We start from the raw sequence: 12,042 nt of genomic DNA, 5'->3' as shown, positions 1-12,042 counted from the left end.
ACACTGTGCCAACAGGAATGAGGCTCAGCAGGAATCTGAGACTGCAATCCCGTGGAATTCTGTAAATAAATGACACCAAACAAGTGCATTCCTCAGCTCCCCTCGGTAAAAAATAAAATCAATTACCATAAGTATGTAATGAATGTCATTATGACAGGACTGCTTCTTTTCTTGCAAATGGGGAATAATTCAAGCAGGGCATGGCTGAATTTCCAAGGTAGAGTAAATTAAATGAAAACTGGCTTCTGTTTCACAATACCCACATGCTAACTAATTCTTAGACTTTGTTATGAAATGTTTAGGGCATGAAATTTTCAGTTATTCTTCAGAGATACCTGTGGAGGTTTTGGGGTTTTTTTGGGTTAGGGTTGGGATTAAATGTGTAAGATGGTATCTCTTGTTTGGATTTAGATGTTTATTAGTTTTATTTATAGTATAGTTTTACAAATTGTGAGTTTTATAGTATTTAATAAATTAAAAATGGAGTTGTATTTTTTTCCTAAGTTTTTTTAAGGATAAACTGTTTAATTAAGAAATGACACCTAAATTATTTTTATTTTTAACTTAATTACTAATTAGTCATAGTTTGCAATGTGGATTTTTGAATCTAATTACACAATACTACTTATGAAGAAGAAGGTGCAGAAGAAGGATTAGTTTTTGTTTTAAAACTTTTATCTTGATTTATATATATTATTATATTTTAAAACTTCAAACTCTAAGTTTTCTACCGTGTGATATTATACACTTTTATTTACTCTACACATCCACAATCCCAGTTCTGTCATTTAATTTTGAAGCTTTCTCCACGGCCTCAGGTCAATGCAGTGTTCTCCTGGGGGTCAGTCAGCACAGAAACTCTGAAATTCCCAGCAGCCAGGGAATTCCAACAGATACCAAGATAAATTCTTGCAGTCTGGGCCTCAGCATTTGGAGAATATTGTGGAATCTTATACATTTTCATAAAAGTTGTTGGCTAAAGCTGCTGCAAAATGGATTCTCTTGAAATGATTGAATGTCAGGTTTGTTTTCAAGCCTCAGATTGCTTCACTTCAGTCCTCACTGCTCCTGTTTGTTTTCAAAGCTGAAGTCATTTGTTGAAATGTGAATCGTGCCAGGGTTTAGCTCTTTGGAGATTGCCTCATGTTTGAGCAGCAAGACTGAATTTAGAGTTCCAGCATCTCACTAATGAACAGCTAATGAGCATTTTGGTTATCTCACTAACACATACTTGGAGTAAAGAGTGGAAGGGTCTGTCCTGGGCTCTCTGTGCTTTCCCAGGTCCATTCCTTCTCTCAGAGCTGCCAATTCCTGACATTTGTTAGGGCAGCTCTTGGGGAAGGTTTAATCTCTGTACAGTTTCCATTTACATGTGAAGAAACTGAGTATTTAAACTGGTTTTCCAGTGGCCAAGAGGCAGCTTCACTATAATGTAGCCAAGATCATTGTATTTAAATCCAATGTGCCATGTGATGTCCAATAATGCGCTTCCCTCACGGGTTTCTGCACCAGGGATAACCCCAGGAGCTCATCCTGCTCCCAGCAGAATTCAGCCAGGACAAGGCTGTTAAAGTCATGGGGCCAGAACAGGACTTTGAAGCATTTTTGCAGTGGTGAATGTTGAGTTTTTCAGAGGGGCATCGAAGCTCTCTGTTGATGGGAGCTGGGTGCTCTCCTCCTGGTTGTGGCACCTTCCTCCAGCTCACATCCCCTGGCTTTTCCCATAAAACACATCCAGAATCCCCAAAGCTTCCAAGAGGTGATGCTCACATTCCTCTTAAGGGATTCCAAAACAAATTTGGAAAGAGAAACAAGTGATTTATGATTTTTCTGTAAATTAGGTTTATTTTTAACTTCTACCTTTAGTATGGGAAAAAATATTTGGTAACACTAAGCTGAGTGTGCACCTCCCAGAACAGAACAGTGGATTTCAAACTTCATCTTTCCTGTGTATTTATTGCAAGAATGCAGTTTAAAAAATAATAATACAAAAGCTTTCTTCTTTGTTTTCTTCTCTCCCATTGCATGTTTATACAGAATTATTGGTTGGGCAATATTTTACTGTGTGATTTCAGCATAAAAACTTCTACCATCCATTATCCATATCCTTAAGACATATCTTTAAGAAATGCCCTTATTCCTTGTGAAATGCTGCCCAAGGTAGTGTTTACATTTGTTTATTAAGAAATTTTGTTTATCCACGATTGAAATAAGTGGTGACATTCCTCTGGATCGGGAGAAATAAATTATTAATATATGTATTGCTATTGCTTTCACTGGGGAGGTAGATTTCATTAATACAACAGGATTTTGTTAGATGCATTTTGTTAGAAGAATTTTGTTAGATGCATTTTGTTTGATGGAATGCACAAAGCTGCTCTTCTTTAACACTTGAGGTGATGTTCTGTGGAGTGCAGGTTTTGAATTGTGCAACAATTTTTTCCTTGCACAAGAAAAAAGCAGGGAAGGCACCCTAAGCTTTGACTCGAGCAAAGAAAACACAGAGGGGCTGTTCCCATATTCCTTCAACAAGATCAGGGTCAGAATAATTCCTTTTTATCAACAGATTTATCTTTTTTGTTGAAATTCTCCTTTAGTCCAAAGCAGATCCATTCAGCCTGAGGGATACAAGGGATGGATTCCTGGAGGAATTTCTGCTTGCAAGGATCAGTGAATTCTGGTTTATCCCAGCAATCCTGGTGCATAATAATTGCCCATAAACTCTCCTTCACTTTCATTATTTCATATCAAGTCAGTCTAAAGGAAGGAAAATTGATTAGGAAACTCAAATATCCGACAACTGCAGTCTCCAGTTCTCTGACACTTCAAAAACAATATAAAGTTTCTAAGCACAGGATTCCCAATAAACCAGTTTTTCTTAATGAAATATGTGGATAAAGATGAATGTGAGTGGTTGTAAGGAAATTGTGCACAGGGAAATAAATGAATTTCCACTGTTGACTTGGAGAGCAAGATTGTACCTGTTTAATAGGACTCCTTTTATATTGTTTAACAGCTGTGAAATGTCTACTTCTGATGTTTCATCATTTCAGTGCATTTTCACTTCAGTGCTGGAAATCACATCTTGCTTTTTATTACAAAATATCGTGGGATGGGGTAGATTAAATCTGCCTGTGCATCAGGTGGATTGAATTAGTATATTTGTATGTTTTCAGGACATTGGAGGCAATACAGGAAGTTTTCTATAGACACTGATTGCAGATAAATACATCCTTGATTTTCTCTCCTTTTTTTCCCTGCAGGGCCAAGGCTTTTCGTGGAAAAAAGGTCCATGGAGAGTATGACATAAAGGTGGAACAGGTAAGTGACTTAGCCTGAATGTTATTTTTATATATTTTATATTTATATATATAATATATTCAAAAATGTTATTTTTATATATAGTATATATATTTTTTGATATTTTTATTTTTATATCTGTGCATTTATAGAAACACATATATTTAAGAAATGTGTGTAATCCCTCCCTGGGGGGATTTAAAAGCTGTGCTCATGTGGCACATGGGGACAGGCTTTGCTGGTGGCCTTGGATTAATGACATTGGAGATTATCTGAGGGGGCTTTTCCAACCTCGATGATTCCATGGATCTCTGTGCATTCCTGTACAGAAATATTCACAATCTTTGTACCCCAAACCCCTCACAATGAGGGAAACGTGATGCTTTGGGTTGGGGCAGAGTTAATTTTCCCCTGGAGCTGCTGGGGTGTTGATTTCCTGTGCTTCCTCTCACAGCTTTTGCTTTAGTGAATTCTGTTGAATTCACTACATTAGTGAATTAATTCACTCTCTTGAATTCTGCTCATCCCAACCCACAGTTTTCCCACTTTTCCCCTTCTGATGGGTAAAAAGTTACAAAGTTTTCCCACTTGTACCCTCTGGGTTTGGGGCTGAGCTGCCAGCTGGGGTTAAACCACAGCAGCCCTTCCTTGGCACACCGAGTGGCCTCTTCTGAGGGGATTTTCACCATAATTTTCACAGCATGAAAACATCTTGTATTCAGGAGCTGTTGCTTAGAGACTGTGAGGTTCCCAGACACTCCATGAATTTTGTGTGGCACTTCTGTATCACTGATTCCCCACTCAGGAACAGAAATGTGCTCTGGTTCTGCAGGGCTAGCTTGTGGGGCTTTAAAAAATCCATAACAAATAGGAACAGGCATGGAGATATAATTTAGGGCGTGCTGGAATTATAGATATTTTATTTAAGCTGAAACTAGGGGTTTAAGGAAGATTTTTCAGTGCTTTTGAAGCTTGAAATGCTCAAATAGATGGGGCTGCAGAAAGCATCAGTACTTGAGCTGTTTTGTCAGTGGATTTTCAAGGAGTGAGGGGAATTTGTCATTAACTGTGAGCATCCAGATGTGAATTCTCTGGGACACAGCTGGGACACACCTGGGGACACCTGGGACACACCTGGGACACAATGGGGACACAATGGGGACACAGCTGGGGACACACCTGGGGACACCTGGGGTACCTGGGACACACCTGGGGACACAGCTGGGACACACCTGGGACACACTGGGGATACACCAGGGACACATCTGGGACACACCTGGGGACACCTGGGACACACCTGGGGACACACCTGAGACACACCCGGGGACACAGCTGGGACACACCTGGGACACACCTGGGGACACACTGGGGACACACCTGGGACACATCTGGGACACACCTGGGACACACCTGGGACACACCTGGGGACACACTGGGGACACACCTGGGGACACACTGGGGACACACCTGGGACACATCTGGGACACACCTGGGACACACCTGGGGACACAGCTGGGACACAGCTGGGGACACAGCTGGGGACACAGCTGGGACACACCTGGGACACAGCTGGGGACACCTGGGGACACACTGGGGACACCTGGGACACACCTGGGACACACCTGGGACACACCTGGGGACACACTGGGGACACACCTGGGGACACAGCTGGGACACAGCTGGGGACACACTGGGGACACACCTGGGACACACCTGGGACACAGCTGGGGACACAGCTGGGACACACCTGGGGACACACCGGGGACACAGCTGGGACACACCTGGGACACACCTGGGACACACCTGGGACACACCTGGGACACATCTGGGACACACCTGGGACACACTGGGGACACATTGGGGACACATCTGGGACACACTGGGGACACAGCTGGGGACACACCTGGGACACACCTGGGACACACCTGGGACACATCTGGGACACACCTGGGACACAGCTGGGGACTCACCTGGGGACACAGCTGGGACACAGCTGGGACACACTGAGGACACCTGGGACACACCTGGGGACACACCTGGGGACACAGCTGGGGACACACCTGGGACACACCTGGGACACACTGGGGACACACCGGGGACACACCTGGGGACACATCTGGGACACACCTGGGACACACTGGGGACACCTGGGACACGCCTGGGACACACCTGGGGACACACTGGGGACACAGCTGGGACACACCTGGGACACACCTGGGGACACACTGGGGACACACCTGGGACACACCTGGGACACACCTGGGAGACAGCTGGGACACACCTGGGACACACCTGGGACACACTGGGGACACAGCTGGGACACAGCTGGGACACACCTGGGACACACCTGGGGACACACCTGGGGACTTTGGGATAATTTTTGGTGATTTTTGCATATTTTTATGGGGTTTTTTTATTATTTCTTGGTGGTTTTCTGCATTTTGGGTTAATTTTGGGGTGATTTTAGGTGATTTTGGGTCAATCACCCTCCCTGACCAGGTCATCCACCCCCTGCGGGGCTTTCGTGGTATTTTGGGGTGATTTTGGGATCATTTTTGGTGATTTTTGCATATTTTTATGGGGGTTTTTTGTATTACTTGGTGGTTTTCTGTATTTTGAGTTAATTTTGGGGTGATTTTAGGTGATTTTGGGTCACTCACCCTCCCTGGCCAGGTCATCCATCTCCTGCTCAGGGAGGGTGGGATGATTTGGATGATTTTGGATCATTTTGGGATGATTTTGGATGATTTTGGGATCATTTCTGGTGATTTTTGCATATTTTTATGGGTTTTTTTATTATTTCTTGGTGGTTTTCTGCATTTTGAGTTAATTTTGGGGTGATTTTGGGTGATTTTGTGTCCCTCACCCTCCCTGGCCAGGTCATCCAGCTCCTGCTGGGGCTTTTGGGGTACTTTGGGGTATTTCAGAGTAATTTTGGGTATTTTTATGGGGTTTTTTTCCTGCTTTTAGAGGAGGTTTTTTTGCATTTTGTGGTATTTCAGGTTGATTTTGGGGTGATTTTAGGTGATTTTGTGTCCCTCACCCTCCCTGGCCAGGTCGTCCATCTCCTGCTCAGGGTTTTGGGGTGATTTTGGATTATTTAAGGAGATTTCAGGCTTAATTTTGGGTGGGGTTTTTTACATTTTTGGGTGTTTTTCTGTACTTTGGGTCAATTTTGGTTTAATTTGGGGTGGTTTTGTGTCCCTTGCCCTCCCTGGCCAGGTCATCCAGCTCCTACTGGGGGTTTTGGGATGATTTTGGATGATTTTGGATGATTTTGGATGATTTCAGGCTTAATTTTGGATATTTTTATGGGGTTTTTTGTGCATTTTTGGGTGGTTTTCTGTACACCTGGAATTCCTTCCTGTGCTGCTGGAATTTCATCAGAGACAGCCTGCAAGTTTCTGAGCCACAAAATTCCTTTTGTTACACACCAGCACACAAACAGCAACTACTGCAGCGTCCTGCTGCTAATTCCATTTCTTGTATGATTGTATTATCACAGTGTTATTTATTGTAGTATTTCTTTTTATAGTATTTATTATAGTTTTATATTATAGTATTTTATATTTAGTATTTATATATAGTATTAAATACTATAATATTTTCTATTATAGCATTTATTTTTATATTGTTTATTATAGTATTTCTTTCATAGTATTTATTATAGTTTTATATTATAGTATTTTTATATTTAGTATTTATATATAGTATTGAATACTATAATATTTTTATTATAGCGTTTATTTTTATATTATTTATTAAAGTATTTCTTTTTTATAGTATTTATTATAGTTTTATATTATAGTATTTTCTATTCAGTATTTTAGTATTTATATATAGTATTAAATACTATAATATTTTCTATTATAGCGTTTATTTTTATGGTATTTATTAAAGTATTTCTTTTTATAGTATTTATTATAGTTTTTATATTTTAGTATTTTCTATTCAGTATTTTAGTATTTATATATAGTATTAAATACTATAACATTTTATATTATAGCATTTATTTTTATATTATTTATTAAAGTATTTCTTTTTATAGTATTTATTAAAGTATTTCTTTTTATAGTATTTATTATAGTTTTTATATTTTAGTATTTTCTATTCAGTATTTTAGTATTTATATATAGTATTAAATACTATAACATTTTATATCATAGCATTTATTTTTATATTATTTATTAAAGTATTTCTTTTTATAGTATTTATTATACTTTTTATAATATAGTATTTTATATTTAGTATTTTAGTATTTATATATAGTATTAAATACTATAATATTTTCTATTATAGCGTTTATTTTTATATTATTTATTATAGTATTTCTTTTTATAGTATTTATTATAGTTTTTTATTATAGTATTTTCTATTCAGTATTTTAGTATTTATATATAGTATTAAATGCTATAATATTTTCTACTATAGCGTTTATTTTTATATTATTTATAGTATTTATTATAGTATTTATTATAGTATTTATTATCGTTTTTATAGTATTTTTATATTTAGTATTTATATATAGTATTAAATACTATAGTATTTTCTATTATAGCGTTTATTTTTATATTATTTATAGTATTTATTATAGTATTTATTATAGTTTTTATATTACAGTATTTTTCTATTTAGTATTTATATATAGTATTAAATACTATAATATTTTCTATTATAGCGTTTATCTTTATATTATTATAGTATGTATTATAGTATTTATTATAGTTTTTATATTATAGTATTTTTATATTTAGTATTTATATATAGTATTAAATACTATATTTTTTATAATATAGCATTTATTTTTATATTATTTATAGTATTTATTATAGTATTTATTATAGTATTTGTGATAGTTTTTATATTATAGTATTTTTATATTTAGTATTTATATATAGTATTAAATACTATATTTTTTATAATATAGCGTTTATTTTTATATTATTTATAGTATTTATTATAGTATTTGTGATAGTTTTTATATTATAGTATTTTTATATTTAGTATTTATATATAGTATTAAATACTATAATATTTTCTATTATAGCGTTTATTTTTATATTATTTATAGTATTTATTATAGTATTTATTATAGTATTTATATTATAGTATTTTATATTTAGAGTTTATATATATATATTTATATATATATTTATATATAGTAAATACTATAATATTTTCTATTACAGCGTTTATTTTTATATTATTTATTATAGCATTTCTTTTACAGCATTTATCATTTCTGATAGTATTTCTTGTATTATAACATTAATTTCTCATTTTGGCCCTGCCTTTCTCTGCCTGCATTCCCTTCTGTCCCGCACCCTCAGCCTCTGGAATGGTTCATTCATGGAGGCAGCTCGGTCTGGGGGTGGATTCCTGGGTCTGACCCTCGCGGTGCCCGCCCAGGATCCCGTTCTCTCCCATTTTCCTTGTCTCTGCCATTACAAACCCATTTTGGTTCTGCAGTGCTGGCCCCGGGAGGTGCGCGGGTGTCGGGGCTGAAGGGAGCCCAGCCCTGAGAGCAGCTCAGCCCTGAGCCCCTGAGCCCCTGAGCCAGGCTGTGAAATGCCCCCAGGAATACTCGCAGTAATTCCATTTCTCAGGGGGATTGTGGCACTCTCTATCCTCTGCTGCTGCTGCTGCTGCCTGGGACAGCACAGACACTTTTATTTCTCCACCAGGAGACAGCTGGCTGCATTTCAGCTCTTCTGCTGGGGGATGTTGTTGTGAAGTGCCTTGAGAGTCTAAGCTGCTGAAAGGCCGGGGATAAATGTAAAACATCCTGTCCTTTCCTTTCAAATCCCTGCAGAGTCACAGGGTGGGAGCAGCTCCCTCGAAATTCCATACTTCTGGAAAAGTCGCTTTAATTGAGGATTTTGTGAGACAATTGCTCATTAGCGCCAGGTTTTCTTCTAAAGAGTAAATGCACATAAAGAAAATCGAAAGGGTGAGCAGTGTGAGGAGACACTAAGTTCTAGAAGAAAATGTTATTTTAATTCTGCTCTTGTACTGTTTTCTTCAAAACTTTCTGTCAATGTTGAGCCTGTAATAATCTCTTTGACAACATTGTGCAAAGCAAAAATATAATCCCTGCATTTCTGTGCAGACAGGGAGGAGTAAATCCACTTGCTACTGCCCCACAACCCATTTCCACAACATTGCTTTTTAATTTCTCTTTGGATTAAAACCTTTTGAAATGTGGCAAATACCGCTGGATCAATGCCCTCTTGGTGCTCATTTTATTTCAAATGTAGATTGCCAGCACTTCAGGCCCTAATGCTGAAAACAAAGGAGTTGGAAAATAAAGGTAAAATAAACCAGGCTGAACTAACAGGAGCCTTTTCTTCACAGGCAGAATTTTCAGAAATCAACTTGATAGCCCATGCTGATGGCAATTATGCAGTTGATATCCAAATCATTCGAAATGGCACAAAAGTGGTCAGGTAAGCAAAACTCAGTGGAACATCAGCAAAAAGGAATAAATGGCATCATGGCTGGGTGGGAAAGGTGCTGAGTGCTTGGGTTGTGTTTGTGGATTTTGAGTGATGCACCTCAGGGAGAGCAGAAAATAAAATATCTGATTTGTGACAAGCTTTTTGTGACAGGGAGGGCACATCTTGACATTTTAATCATGGGGAAAATGGATTTATTAAGGGAAGGAAGTCCAGAATAGAGAATACATGGTTGGGAGTTGGGGGTTATTGATTTGGGTTTTATGTTTGCTACAGAAGGACCCAAACTTGGTGATTTTGTGCCTGCCAGACTTTCCCAGAATAGCAGAATTTATTTCCAACATGGAATATTTTCTATTGAAGCAGACCAAGTCAAAACACCCCTCTCAGGGCAGTTCCTGGAATATTTCAGCCTGTTTGAAACATTTTGGTTTAAACACCTCACATTTCCCAAGAGCTGTTTTGTCTAAAAAGGAGGAGGCCAAGGAAGGCAGGGTAAATTTAACTTTTGGTTTTATTCAGTGAGGACATCAACAGCCTCATAAATGTGAGGGGAGAAAACAGGGCAAAGGAAAAAAATGAGGAAGTATCAGAAAATTTATATCAGCAAAATTATCATATTGGCAAAGTGATTATCAAAACTATAATCCAATATTTTATTTAAATGGTGAGAATTGCTCCTATTTTGGCATTTATGTGTAAGTGAAGTGTAGCAGTTGTTTGGCTGAAAAATTGCATTTAAAGGCAGAGATACACAAGCATGTCCTGGATCTTTATGGTTTGCAGAACACATCTCCAAATAAAAGATTTGAATATATCTACTCATTCATGTAAGCAAGCAAGCAAGCAAACAAACAAAAAACCAAAACCAAACCAAAATACCAAAGCAAAAAAAAAAAAACTCCAGGAAAAAAATATTAAAGATAAGTTTATGCTTCAAAATTCCAATTCTTTAATCTCTGGCATGTTTTAAAAATATTGCAGTTTAATACAAAAACAATGATCTTGTGCCAAACCCACAGGATTATTTCCTTAGAAGAGTAAGAGATTTGATTTTTCTTAGGGTTGGTGGAATTTTTTACCCGATGATGGAAGTTTGGAGCCAAGAAATCTTGATCACTGCTCCCTGGTGGCTTTTCTGTACTATTCCAAAAAAATGTTTTAAAAAGTATCAAGGCCAAGTTGCCATCAAAACATGTCAGGAGAAAATGAGGGCTGGGAACCTCCAGAAAAGAACATCTCCAAAGATTTTCAGGTTGTGAGAAAACTTGGTAAAAGTGCTGCTGTTCTTTAGAGAAAAAAGGAGCTTTGTGTTCTCAGATAAGGCTGAGAATGAGATACAATATTAGAGTTTTCTGTGTGATTTGTGTACCCAAATGGAGCTGCCTGAAGCTGATCCTTTTCCCTCAATCTGGTGTGAGACCCCTGGGGATGTGGCTGGTGGAGGTGCAGGCATGATGGGAGAGAATTCTCTGTTCCTGTGATAATTGGAGATATTGGTCATCAATAATAACAAATTCTTAGGCCCAAAGTCACCTTGTATCACAGACTTATGAGCAAATTGTTAGTTAGCAAAATCATAGAAACTTCAATGACAAAATTTTGCTGATTTGGTTTAGTTTAGGAGGAAAAAAAATATTTAGCAGGCACTGACTTGTTTGGTTTTTGTGAATGAAAATCATGCCATGAAAAATTAGTTTTTCTGTAACATTATGCTGAGATTTTTGGGTCTTGATGCTTGAGCCACAATTAAAATTTTCCTCCTGGCCTCCTTCAGGATGCAGTCACTCCATCCAGCATTAATTACGGAACTAGAACAATTATGGGAATGTGTCATAGCCCTTTGAGGAGCTTTTGCAAAGCAAACTGTATTTCTTTATTTTTCATTTTTAAAAAGTACATCCCCTCCATTCCCCAATTCTTTCATTAAATTGGTCTTTGAGAGGACACTTTCTGTTCTTTTATTTGAAACCACAGCACTGTCTGGGATGTGTTATCCCCCTTATTTTAATAAATAAAAGTTGCCTCTTTCTTTCACTGAGGAGTCTGCAATTTTAATGAGGGCATGCGGGAATTGGAAAAACAAAAACTTCTACAGACACTGAAGAGTTTGACCTACAACCTTAGAAAAAGCTTAAATTAATATAGAAATAAAATGCACAAACATTAAACAAAAAAACCCATAAACTTATGTTTCTATAATTGCAAGAAAAAAATATACCTCAAGTAAGTAAAACACTGTATTAATAAAAATAGTGAAGATTTTATGATGTAAGCGTGTGTCTGT

The 12,042-nt window shown here is 37.6% G+C and overlaps 1 protein-coding gene across 1 annotated transcript in view; it reads left to right on the top strand.

Moving 5' to 3' along the window:
- The window catches only part of SYN2 (synapsin II), a 211,170-nt gene that overhangs the window by 76,308 nt on the left and 122,820 nt on the right, over window positions 1–12,042 (top strand). Inside the window, exons 2-3 of the mRNA XM_054639980.2 lie at window positions 3,264–3,321; window positions 9,655–9,746. Of these exons, the coding sequence (XP_054495955.2) occupies window positions 3,264–3,321; window positions 9,655–9,746 (150 nt within the window). The remainder of the gene's footprint in view (window positions 1–3,263; window positions 3,322–9,654; window positions 9,747–12,042) is intronic.

This window comes from Agelaius phoeniceus, chromosome 11 (assembly GCF_051311805.1).
Source record: "Agelaius phoeniceus isolate bAgePho1 chromosome 11, bAgePho1.hap1, whole genome shotgun sequence".
Classification (NCBI taxonomy): Eukaryota; Metazoa; Chordata; class Aves; order Passeriformes; family Icteridae; genus Agelaius; species Agelaius phoeniceus.
Note: the sequence above shows the minus strand (reverse complement) of the source record. Positions and strands in the feature narration are given on the sequence as shown.